The sequence below is a fragment of the Hydra vulgaris genome, chromosome 01 (assembly GCF_038396675.1).
Source record: "Hydra vulgaris chromosome 01, alternate assembly HydraT2T_AEP".
Lineage (NCBI taxonomy): Eukaryota > Metazoa > Cnidaria > Hydrozoa > Anthoathecata > Hydridae > Hydra > Hydra vulgaris.
This window is the reverse complement of record NC_088920.1, coordinates 72,344,931-72,358,554: the sequence shown is the minus strand read 5'-3', so window position 1 is coordinate 72,358,554 and position 13,624 is coordinate 72,344,931. Positions and strand designations below refer to the sequence as shown.

General features: G+C 29.2%; 1 protein-coding gene across 1 annotated transcript; it reads left to right on the top strand.

Moving 5' to 3' along the window:
- The first annotated feature begins 11,085 nt into the window (after window positions 1–11,085).
- Window positions 11,086–13,149, top strand: LOC136075586 (uncharacterized). Its single transcript, XM_065789113.1, has 2 exons — window positions 11,086–11,905; window positions 11,997–13,149. The coding sequence occupies exons 1-2, from the start codon at window positions 11,239–11,241 to the stop codon at window positions 13,004–13,006; spliced, it is 1,677 nt and encodes a 558-aa protein (XP_065645185.1). The 5' UTR covers window positions 11,086–11,238; the 3' UTR covers window positions 13,007–13,149.
- The last annotated feature ends 475 nt before the right edge of the window (window positions 13,150–13,624 follow it).

Sequence of the window (13,624 nt, the reverse complement as noted above, 5' to 3'; positions counted from 1 at the left end):
AACCAAAGGAAACACTAAAAAAATATGGAATTTAATTAAGGATTTAATCGGAAAAAATAATTACAACAAAAGCACGCTGCCAAAAAATCTTTTAATTAATGGCACGTTGGTTTATGAAAAATCAATTATAGCTGAAGAACTAAACAACTACTTTGTTAATATTGGCCCAAATTTGGCCTCTAAAATTCCTAATAATTCAATTCCATTCGATTCATACTTAAAAACTTTTGATAAATTTATAGATGAAACTGATTTAAAACTGAGTGAGTTAAGAACTGCTTTTAGCAGTCTCAAAAGTAAAATAAGTGAAGGTTTTGATAAAATTAGTGTCGATATTGTAAAATCAGTATTTGACGTCATTGAACCTTCTTTATTTCACATTTTCAATCTCTCATTAAAGTCAGGTATTGTTCCTGATAAGTTAAAAATTGCCCGTATTACACCAATTTTTAAATCTGGAGATAAGTCAAATATTTTAAATTACAGGCCTATATCAATATTACCATGTTTCTCAAAATTGCTAGAGAGAATAATGTATCACAGACTTTATAATCATCTAACTGAAAATGATATGTTGTATTGCAAACAATTTGGTTTCAAAAATAAGCATTCTACTCAACACGCAGTAGTTGAAATTTCCAATCAAATATCTAACGCCTTAGATAATGACTGTTTTACATTAGGAGTTTTCATTGATCTGTCCAAAGCTTTTGATACCGTAAATCACTATATTCTAATAACAAAACTCGAAAACTATGGAGTAAAAAATAAAAACTTACATTGGTTCAAAGATTATCTGAAAAACAGAAAGCAATTTTTATACTATGATCAAACAAATACAATTCCATACTCCATAACTTGCCGGGTTCCTCAGGGATCTATCTTAGGACCCCTTTTATTCCTGATGTAGATAAACGACTTATACTTATCAACAAATCTTTTAGACCTAATTTTGTTTTTTTCTCACAGAGATGTTAAATCACTTTTTGAAATAGTTAACGAACAGCTATGTAAAGTTAGTGAGTGGTTTGAAAGTAATAAACTTTCACTAAATGCGGATAAAACAAAATATATACTTTTTCATAAAGTAAGTAAATCTGAAAATATTCCTCTTAAATTACCAGATCTTAAAATTAATAACACTTTTATTAAAAGAGAATCATTCATAAATTTTTTAGGAGTAAAATTGGATGAAAATTTACAGTGGTTTTCACATATAAATAGTATTGAAAAAAAAATCTCACAAAATATTGCAATGATGTTCAGGGCGAAACCTTTTCTAAATATATCATCCCTGAAAAAATTGTATTTTGCCTTTATCCATAGTTATTTGTCTTATTGTAATATTGTGTGGGGTAGTACTAACCATACAAAGCTAAAGAAACTCTACAACAAACAAAAACATGCGTGCAGAATAGTATTTGGAGCCGATAGAAGTGTTCCTTGCGAACCACTTCTACGTGTGCTCGGTGTTTTAAATGTGTATAAACCATAGATATATAAATTACTGGATACGGCATAGGCATATAATTTTGGAAAATATTTTGAAGCCGAGCTACCGTTGAAAAAGTGACGTAGAGTGAGGCAAAACAATTCGTAAATAGTCGTTTAATAAAAATAATATGTAAATAATATATATATTGTAAAGCATATTACTATTACAAAAAGTTTATTAAAAGTAATATATATTATTAAGTTTCAAGAGAGTTTGTTTATTTGTATAATTTTAATAATTAGGCTCATGACTTGAGGCTATTAACAATTTGTCAGCAGCACCTGAGGATTTGATAATGAGCTATTTATAGTGAAGTTGTACTAGCAAATAAAATATACAGTTTAAATTTTAACGTTATACTTTTATTGAATACTAATTTGGTTTCAAAAAATGGTGTTTTCTGAAGACTAACTAATCATTTTTATATACATCTATATCTATGTATATTATAATTATTATAATATATACCTATATTTATGTATAAAATACATGTTTGGAATATCGTGCATTGACAAAGTACTTATTTTGTTGGATCAAGGTATTTTTTCAGTGTTTTTCTTAAAATAAAAATACTATATGTTATTTTATAGTATATATATATATATATATATATATATATATATATATATATATATATATATATATATATATACATATATATATATATATATATATATATATATATATATATATATATATATATATATATATATATATATATATATATATATATATATATATATATATATATATATATGGTAATGTTGTAGAATAGTGGCGTAAAATAATTTTATTTTTTCGCTTATTGTGAGACTTGCTCAAAGTGGTGACTTTTTAATATAAACTAATATTCATTGGCTTCAGTACATACACCGACTATCTTAAAGCCTGCTGCTTCAAGGAAGTTCTGCTACATCGATTATCTTACAGCCTGCTGCTACAAGGAAGTGCTGCTACATTGATGGAGAGTTTGGTTGGGGCAGGCAGTCTATCAAATAATAAAAAAAAATTTAAAAAAAAAATTTAAAAAGATATTAAAATATTCCGTAAGTTTATATTAAAAAGTCTCCACTTTGAGCAAGTCTCACAACAAGCGAAAAAATAAAATTATTTTACGCCACTATTCTGCAACATTCTGCAATATATATATATATATATATATATATATATATATATATATATATATATATATATATATATATATATATATATATATATATATATATATATATATATATATATATATATATATATATATATATATATATATATATATATATATATATAATGTGGATATTAATTTCTTTCACTGATTTTTGAACAACACAAGTTTAGTTAGTTTGTTTCGAACTTGTGTTCCTTGTATATAACTTGTTGCACAGGATGAGACATGGTATAAACGTACATCTAAATAGGCCTCTATAATCAAATTGATCAGTTTAACCAAATGATTATCTTTCACTGGGAGTTCCTCAATGTGACTTGTAAGTCCTTTAAAAATTGCTTTAGATTATAAATGACGGCGGATAGTTAATTTTAAATGTGGAATAGATTCCATAAAAAGTTGTAGTTCTTTGATTTTTGATTTGTCTGGAATGCTTTGTCTTTTAAACTTTTCAACAAAAGAACAAATTACAATAACATCTTTTGATGGATGAAGTAGACCACCTCTGCTTTTTTGATCAACAAGTAAACTTTGTGAATTATCATTTAATAGATCTTCTTAGTTTTCGACTAACAAATCCACCTATATACTTCACTACTTCTTTGGAATATTCAGACAATTGGGATGGTTCCATAATACTTACTGGTATAAAATCCTCATTAGCTATAAACACAGTTGAATCATTGTCATTTAATTTACATTCTTGATGATTCACAATTTCTTTTGTTACAGAAAGTATTTCTGTAGCATCCTGAGCTAAACAATTACCAGTTTTTATGTTTCGTAATGAGTGATGTACCAACAAACGTCGATATGTTGTCATAAACTGTTTTGCTGATGGATTGTTATTGAAACCACCTTGACTTCTAACAGCACTAAAGAACATTTCAATATGATCTTGACTCAGTTTGTATGTCAACAAGAATTTAAATTGGCTTTCTGGAGTTAAAATCAAGTATCGGCTAAGTTGAATTACTGATTGGAGGCTAAACATAAATCCAATGAAGCCAGTTTTTCGGTTTGTTTTATAAATTAAGTTATCAGCAATGTCTGTCAAAGTGGACAAGTACTGACATACCATATTGACAAATTTTTACAGTGTTCCAAATTGCTTGAAGAGATAGGAGCTTTATAATTTTTACCAATAAAGTTCCGACTGTTTAATAAATCAAAACTTTTGTCTATAAGCTGAATAAAATTGATAGTTGGTCCACAATCTTGAAACTCTTTTAATTTTAACTTGTTTGCACAAAAATCAAGAGCATCTGCAACACTTTGACTTAAGTTTTGTGCTGCCAATTTCACTTTAATTTTTTGTTGTTTCCATTCAATATGGTGTTTTTTCAGTTTATTAGCAGCATGAATTCCTTCTTTTGATTGAAGCTCATACAATAGTTCAATGAAAGCATAATTAATAATACCATTGTTATTGTCTTTTAGCAATTTCTTTTCACCAAAGCAATTTCTAACTAATTTTAACATATGGCAAGCATCAAGAATTAAAAATACTGGTTCTTCATTTACTGGATGTTTAAAGTACGGTTTCAGATTTTTTATATCACTATAGTCAGCATCAAGAATTTTTATTATAGATAAATTTGCAGCTGTACCATCAAAAGTTAAAGAAATAACTTGAACTCCAGTTTCATGAACTTTAATGAGACATTCAGAAATAATGTTTGCTTTCTCTTTTGAATTAAGTCCATCTGTTAAGAAATAAGCTATTGGGATTTTCCAATGTCCATTAACAGCAACTAACAATAAAGCAAAAGTTTCTTTAGCAACACCAACACTGTCATCGTTAAATCCTGTTCCATAATTAACAAAGCCATAGGATGTATGCCCATCCCAATCAAGTTGCTTTCAAATTGACATTTCGTCCATCATCAAACTGCATACAATTTGTTTGGTAGATTCATTATTTTTCAATTTTAAAATTTGGAATGCTTGAAAATGGTATAGTAGTATTAATGGACAGCCAGTAAAGCCTGGCTGTCCATTAATACTACTATACCATTTTCTCAAACTGTCTGACATAATCATATGCTTTTGCTGAATAAAAATGCAATGTTAATGCAAAAGTTCGCAATAATGGAGAGTATTTTAATTTGCTTTTGGAATTCAGTTCTCTTTGAATTAAATCTTTAACACCAGGATTAAGACGATTTAAAGTTGCTGTGGCTTCATCACTAATTAAACGTTTTTCTTGTAATTCATCTATCACATTTTGAAGTTTTGCAACTTTTTTTTTGAGTCTGCGCTTTTGTTGCATTACATATCTGATATGTTTTTTCTGTAATTTATAAACATTTAATACAAATGACAACTTCTTGTTGACAGTTTGCAAATTGTCTGAATCAGTCTCCATGCAATCTTCTACACTCATTTTTTTATTTGTACTAATAACCTTTTCTTCATAAGTATTCTCAAAAACTGTGCCATTTTTTTCTCTCTTTATCTGTTTTTTCAGCATTCTTTCTGTTGGTGCTTTTTGAATTTTACTAGTGGTTGCTCTAAAATGTTTTGGAAAATCAAAAATTGTTGGTATTGCATCAGGTTTCAGATATTTTCTCAAACAGTAACCTATTGTTTTGCTTTCGTCAAAACAATTTTTAGAAAAATGATCTGAACCAATAAAACTAGCGGAAGACAAAATTCTTTCGTTTTGTTGCAAGAATCCATGCTGCTCTTTTATCTGGATTCACTGGAAATCTATTTAAAAATGGATAGCTAGGATTCATTATAAATACAGTGTTTGTCTTTTAAAATCAATATATTAAATTTCTATTGAATCTTTAAAATCAAAACATTTAATTTATATAGATACTAAATTCTTATCTATGAAAACTTCTGGAAACCCCTTTAGCAGATCTAGCTGTACACCCAAAAGCACTGCACGAAAACCATTTTAAAACAAGTACTAAATCTTTAAATATATTGTACATAAATATATATGTATATTATAAATAAATATATTATACATAAATATAGATGTATAATTTTATATTCAATATTAGTCTCTTAAAACTCCATATAAATCTTGCATTATACAACCATATACAAGTTAGTTAGGTAATTCATGACATATTATTTTAATGAAACTTTTATTTGCATTGCAGTATTAAACTAATAGTATTACACTAATATTGAGTATTTGAAAAGCTTTTTCTTTTTTTTTGTAGATTTTTAAAATCTTATAACTAAGATTTATTTTATTTAGATCATCTGTAATTAAAATATATATAAACCATAAATGAATTTAAAATTTCTTCGAAGTTATTGTTTTAATGCAATACAAAATATAACTTGAAATTAAATTGTAAACATTGTTCAATATTTACGCTGATTAAACTATATTTTTCTGCCTCACTCGACGTCATAAAGGTAAAGTTTGCCCGGCTTCAATTATTTCTGCCTATGCCGTATCTAGTAATTTATATAACTATGGTATTAACTTAATTTACACCAAGTTTTATTATTTATGTTTAAAACAAAAAATGGATTATCTCCAAAAATATTTCAATCTTATTTTAATAAAATTAACCATAAATACTCAACAAAGTTTTTGAGATAACAATTTTATTGTTCCAAAATATAAATTAAAATTAACTTCCTATTCAATTAAATACCGCGGACCTAATCTGTGGAAAAAGTTTCCAGATATTGTTAACAATAAACAGACTACATTAGAGAAATTTAAGGACGAATCAAAACGATTATTATTATTCATGGATATATCCAACTTTAAATGTTTATTTTAAACTAAAAACAATCATATAAAAAATAGATTTAATTGTATCAGTGATTAATATAAATTAATACAAAATATTTAAAATAAAAAATATATATATAAAATATCACTGATGATGTTAATAGTTTATCTAGTGATTATATTAATTATGAAATTTCATTTTTTGTTGTCTTTTATCTTCAAGTAATTTTATTTTTTTTTTAACTTTTTTATTTTTTATTAAACATTTTAGCAATTGTTTTCAACACTTCTTAAAAAAAAAAAAAAAACTATTTTTTATTTTTAATTATATTAGTTATTTTCGGTTTTCATTTCTATTTGTTATTTTATATATATTTTTACGTTACGGTAATGTAGAATTTATTGCTATTATTTTTTTTTTTTAAATGGGGCTCGGCGATAAGGCTGAATACGCCTTCTTCTTGCTCCAGGCAATAGTTTATACAAATGTATTTGCAATGTAAACATTTTTAAGCGGCAAAATAAATAATTACAGAAAAAAAAAAAAAAAAGTAAAAAAATTGAGCCGACGACACCTTTCAGCGTTAGGTAATCCTATTAAATCATGAGATACTTTTATTGCTTTGTGCTGAATTTTTTCGATTTCTTTGATGTCACCTTTTAAGTAAGGACACCATACCGGAATAGCGAATTTCAGGTGCGGCCTAACATACGTAGTGTATAATTTACTCCAAAGCTTCATATCTCTTGATCTAAATGTTTTTTTTAATAGGCCAAATATCATATTCGCTTTACATGTTGCAACCTGTATATGTTGATTCCATTTTTGATCATTAGATATGAAGATGCCTAAGTCTCTCTCATTATCCGTTGCCTCAAGAGTAAGTGATGTATTTCCATCATTCATTACATATTCATGATTACTATTTCCATTACCAAGGTGAATAACTTTACATTTGGGAACATTTAACTCCATTAGCCATTTCTTTTACAACTCTGTGACAATGTTTAAATCATTTTGGAGGATCATGCGATCAGCATTGTGAAACTCAGGTCTTATTTCTTGTAACAGTTTAGTGTCGTCAGCATAGATTTTATGAACTGATTTTAACTTATCCGTTAAGTCGTTTAAATAAATGATAAATAATGTTGGACCAAGTACAGACCCTTGAGGAACTCCGCTTAGAACATCGGTCCAGTCGCTAGAGTGTTCACCTAAAACAGTTCGCTGTTTTCTACTAATCAAAAATGACTCTATCCATTGCAGCTCGTTTTTTCAAGATATTTAGTTATCTGTTCCCTGATAATCTTTTCCATTACTTTACATGAAGCTGATGTGATAGACACTGGTCTGTAATTAGCGGCATCAAGACGACTTCCTTTTTTAAACAACGGTGTGACGTGTGACTGTTTCCAACCTGTAGGTGTTGAGCCTTCGGACAGTGCTTTATTGTAAAGTAAGTAAAAAGGTAAGTCATTTGAGCTGCGCATTCTTTAAGTACCTTTGGACTAATGTTATCAGCACCAATAGATTTATTCGGGTTCAAACCTTTCAAATAAGCTAGCGTCGCTTCAAAATTAATAATTATATCCCCTAAGTCTTCTTGATAATGCCTTCTCTCAAAAATAGGTAAGTGATTACTTTTACTATCATCAACAAAAACTGACTTTAAGTGTTCGTTAAGTCTATTTGCGATATGTATTCCCTCTGTTAACGTTTCACCTTTTGCATCAGATATAGCACTAACAGATACATAAACACTATGTTGCGCCTTAGCATAAGCGCACACCCTTTTAGGATTACTTTTATCTGATGCTAGTTGTGCTGCAAATACTTGAACACGACGTTTACATGCTTTCTCCACTTGGCTTCTTTTGTTTCCTATATTCACGAATCAGTGTCGCTGATCGCCAGTTAGTCGCAGATAAGTAATTGCCAGTTGTTGTTTTTTGCCTTATTATAGCCAGTACCTCCATATTCATCCACGGCGAATTACGAGTGGTATGGACTTTTTTTAACGAGATAAATTGCTTGCTGAGTTTATTATATTTATTGCAGAAAAGTTCATAGCACTCATTAGTGTTTTTATTTTCAAATAATTGCTTCCAGTTAGTTTCCATAATCTTTTTACCAAAATTTATGTAGTCACCTTTATTAAAGTCATATTTTTTGTTTGAGAAAGTAAATTTTTTGTTTTAGAAAGGACGACGTAATCCAAACTCAATATGCGATGACCTTGCGACGAATTACCTTACGGCAGAGAGATAGATAAGTTGATTACTCTTGTTGATAAGTCTGTAATAATTAAATCCAAAATGTTTTTTGTAATTCGATCTTGTCATCAACTTAGTAATTCGATCCTGTCATCATTGTGCCATTTGATATCCGGAAAGTTGAAATCACCGGCTAGTAACATACAACTATACGTTTTTCTATCAACAGCTTGCTTAGCCAATATAATTGTTTTATTTATATCATTTTTATGCGATAAAGGTGGTCTATAGACACAACCAGTGCCGGATTAACCCTTAGGCAAATAAGGCACATGCCTTAAGGCCAGTATAAAAAGCCAGGCCACAAAAAATTTACACATAAATCTATATTTATGTCTCATCATTATTGATGAAATTATTATAATTATTCCAATTATTATACATATTTTGTTCATATATCAAATTTACGATGTCAAAAATTGTAACTAATTCATTCTTATAAGTGATAATTTTTTTCTTCTAAAATATCAATTTAAAATATTTCGAATAAAATATTCGAAAAATATTGTGTTTTTTTATATTTTTGAAATTCGATAACATTTGTTTTAAACTGTGGAACTCTTTCGTAAACAATAACAAAGCGTAGTAATAAAATTAATGGTTTTAGCAAATGAATATACTTTTAGATATAACTATTGTTATAAAATTGTAATCCTTTAAGTTTATTAGTAGGTTTAAAGAAAAAAAAAGCATCACATTTACTGCAGAAAGAACTGGGTATAGCTTTTTTGTTCAACATGCCATGTTTTGAATGTTTCTATCAAAACATATTTGTCACATATTTTATTTATTGTTGATATTAATATAATAAAGCTCAATAATATAATATGGATTAGATCCATGTATCTCAACTATACTGAGTGACTTTCATTTTGACTTTCACTATCATACATTATTATCTATATATATATGTATGATTTTTTATCATATATATATAAAACAATATGTTTAATCATTATTATATCACATATCCATTTTACATATTCTAACTAATATTATTTTAATTTATAAATTAGTTCTTGCTGTAACATAGAAACGTATTTACTAGGGTGTCCCACTTTTAAACTGACCAAAATATTTTTGTTAGCACTCATTCTTAATCATCACCATTAGGTCCCAGGACCCACCAAAAAAAATTTTAGACTTCTAAGTACATTGGTTCAGGTAGAAGCAGGTTTTATATAAGAGGTTGCGTGATTATTCATAAATTTTACAGAATTTTTTCAATTTTTAGACATTTTTGGTCTAAAAAAATATTTCAAAACATCAAATGTAGAAAATAATATTATGTTCTAAACTATAATGTAATTTTAATGCATTTAAATGACCTTAAACATGTTTTTTTTAATAAAATTTTAATTTTTAGGCCAGCTGAAAACAAAAAAATACCAATACTCATTATAAAATTGTATCCTATCATATTAAATATTAAAACATCTGCAATTTTACTAATTCATATGTTTTTTTTTATTTTCTTTTTTATGTGATGTGACTTGATTGATTTCTATTACATTTGATTTTTCAGAAATATCTAAATTAAAAAATATATATAATGGATAGTGATGATGATGGAACCCTCCGCAGATCCTCTAGGACCAGAAAAGGTCAGAGTGCAGCAAGAGAGAGAACTGAGGAGAGTTCCAAAGAGCTTTCCTTATGCCAAAGTCATTCTTCTTTGAGAAATACCTCTCCTAGAACTAGCAGGGACCATCAGCCAGGATCCTCATGTACATCCCAAAGCAGAAGTCCAGCTCCTCAGCGAACCAACAGGAGTAGAAGAACACTCTACTTGTTTCAGCATCCCCTTCATATGTTTGCACCAAACAGGTTATATTTTATATTTACTTTTAAAAAATATTAGAAAAAGCTGAGTAAAATTGTTTATCAAAAATAGTTGTATGTAGAAAAACAATGTAAACCTACTTTTAATTTTTTTAGACAACCCACAATGGGAGAAGTTTGTCGTCGAATATATTGGCTAAGATCAAAGAACAATAAACAAAACTTATCCTGTGCACAAATGTCAAGGTCAAGATTTATGGTTTGCAGTGAAGGGGAGTGTAAAATTAAAAACAGAGGGGAATTCACTGGTGTATGTATACTCAGAGAACTGTTAAATCTTTGGGACAGGGGTGGTTTTGATTCAAAACTTCGGTTAACAGAGCAAGTAGTAAAGGAAAAGCTTGTACAATCTTATGATTGCTACCAGAAACTATGCAAAGTTAGAACCCTTTATGAAAATAGAGAGAAACAGGAGCAATTAAATAAAAAAAAACAGGATTTTGTAAATGAGGCAAACTGTACATTTCAAGTTTATAAAACAGATATCTTAAATCTGATCAAAAATGATGAAAATAGAGACAAAGATGCAAAAAGAGAGGACATTGAGTTCCTGAAGAAAGCATTTAGAGGTGAAATGGTAAAGTTTGACAACAGTAAAGACAAATCTTATCATGAAAAAATTAAAGATGGAGAAAAAAGAATGTTTGATATGATAGAGAGAATGCATAGAGAAGATGAACGGGAAAAAGAGAGACAGGAAAGGTCAAAGAAGAAAACAATAGAGGAAAAGGAAAGAATGAAAATTTTGAGATGGAAGTATCATTTTCATCAAGTGGGACAAGTGCAACTGATAATGATAGTGATTTTGAGCCTTCACCAAAAAAACAGAAGATTAATAAAAATAGAGTTTGCCTGCAGCTTTCAATGAATGACATTCTTGACAAATGGGTTCCATTTTTGACCAGGTATAAGGTAAGCGTTAGAGCAGAAACCTCACTCCTGGCCTCACTTTTCAGTATCGCTGGTGTTAATCTCAATACAGTTCCTGTATCAAAGAGTGGTCTGCATAAAAACAGAAAGATTGTTATTGAAAATGAAGCAGAAATGGTCAGAGAAGAAAATCTAGACAAAGTACGAGATTTAAAGGTTGTCCTTCACTTTGATACAAAACTTGTCAAGCATTATAGAAAAATTACTGAAAAAAAAATGTCTGAAACTGTAGAAAGGCTAGCTCTCAGTCTTTCATCACCCCAGGTCAATGAACCCCTAGATTTCTTGCTCGGAGTTTTAGAAATTGAGTCATCTAAAGGACAGGATCAAGCTATTGCTATTCAGAACATTTTAGAATACTATGAGCTCACTGACCAAATCATTGGTTGTAGTGCAGATACAACTGCCTCTAACACTGGAAAGTACAATGGGGCTATAAAGTTCCTGGTGGATCATGTGCTTCAACGACCAGTGCTTTGGCTCCTCTGTAGGTACTAAAATATTTATAAAAATCATTTATTTTGTCAAATACATTTACATTGTACAGTGTACAGTTTTTCATGTTTAAATTTTTTTAGGCACCACATATCTGAAAGGCACATATCACATGCAATGGATTATATTCAAGGAACAACAAAATCGCCATCAGGAGCAATATATAAAGATTTCCAAAATAACTGGCGAGAAATACAAGAAGGAGCTAAAAACATGGATCAATTGCTTTTTTTTTAACTATGACAGAGTTGAGTTTAAAGTAGGTACTACTTTTCATACAAGAGTAATAGATACTAAGAATTTTTGTGAAACAGCCTTGAAAAGAGATTGTTTTCAAAGAGGAGACTATAAAGCTCTATGTGAACTACTGGTCATTTACCTTGAGGGCCATGTACCTGGTTTCCAATTCAAGCAACCAGGTGCACATCATTATGCCAGATTCATGGCTGACTGCCTATATTTGCTGATTATGCAGCTGACTTCGAAGATAAATTCAAAATTGAATAAAAGTGAGAAAGATATGTTGCAAATGTCAACTGACTTTATTGTCACATTTTATGGATCATACTTCCTGAAGTCTCCTATTGCAGCCCAGGCACCATCAAATGATTTGGATGCTTTCAAACTGTCTTTAGAAATGATGTCAAATGAGCTATATAAATCCAAGTATGGTCCCCTGGCAAAAAAGCTCCATTCAAGCCTGGTTCGTCATAGTTGGTACCTGACCCCTCAGTTGGTTATTCTTTCAATAGCAAATGGTGATCTAGATTCAAAGGAAAGAGCTGAAATAGCTCTAAAGCTGATAAGCTTTGATCCTCCATCACCTGATGAGTTCAGTACAGAACAACCAGATTCACCAACACATATACTTCCCATGTCAGTTTTGCCTGATATTGTTACAGAGGAGTCCTGGCTGATATTTACTTACTTAGGTATTTCTAGAGAAATGATAAAAACATGGATAGATGATAACTTTAATGTTTCAAATGTTTCATATACAAATTTTCAAAATCAAGTAGCAAACCTTGCAGTGGTCAATGATAGGGCTGAGTCACATTCGACTTGTTCAAGATTTTGTGGCTCAAACCCATGATGAAGGATTACTACAAGACACAATGCAAGTTGTAACTAAAAACAGAAAAGAAGTTGGAAAAGATATGAAAAAAACTGATTTTATGTGATTTTTTAAAGATTTTGACCTTTTTATTGTTGCTATTTTGTGATAAATATTTTAACATAAACATTTGTGATTTTTTAAAAAGCTAAAAATTAAGGAAATATTTTTTTAGATCAAAAATGATTGATTAATGAAGATGTTTGCGATATTTTTTTCAATAATAACGCAACCTCTCATATGAAACCTGCTTCTACCTGAACCCATGTACTTAGAAGTCTAAAAATTTTTTTGGTGGGTCCTGGGGCCTAATGATGATGATTAAGAATGAGTGCTAATGAAAATATTTTGGTCAGTTTAAAAGTGGGACACCCTAGTATATACACTATACATGTAGAACTTCAGTTCTGTGACAGGGGTATAAGAAGCAGATCATTAATAAGTCAAACAATCAATCCTAGTGAGTAATTTGCATGAATTTTTGAACACCATGCTCCTGAAATGAACAAAAATAAAATCCTTCACTTATAGGAATCTATAATTTTTAATGAATTATGTTGACGCTGTCATCATTATTGTTAGATTTCTGTTGTAACT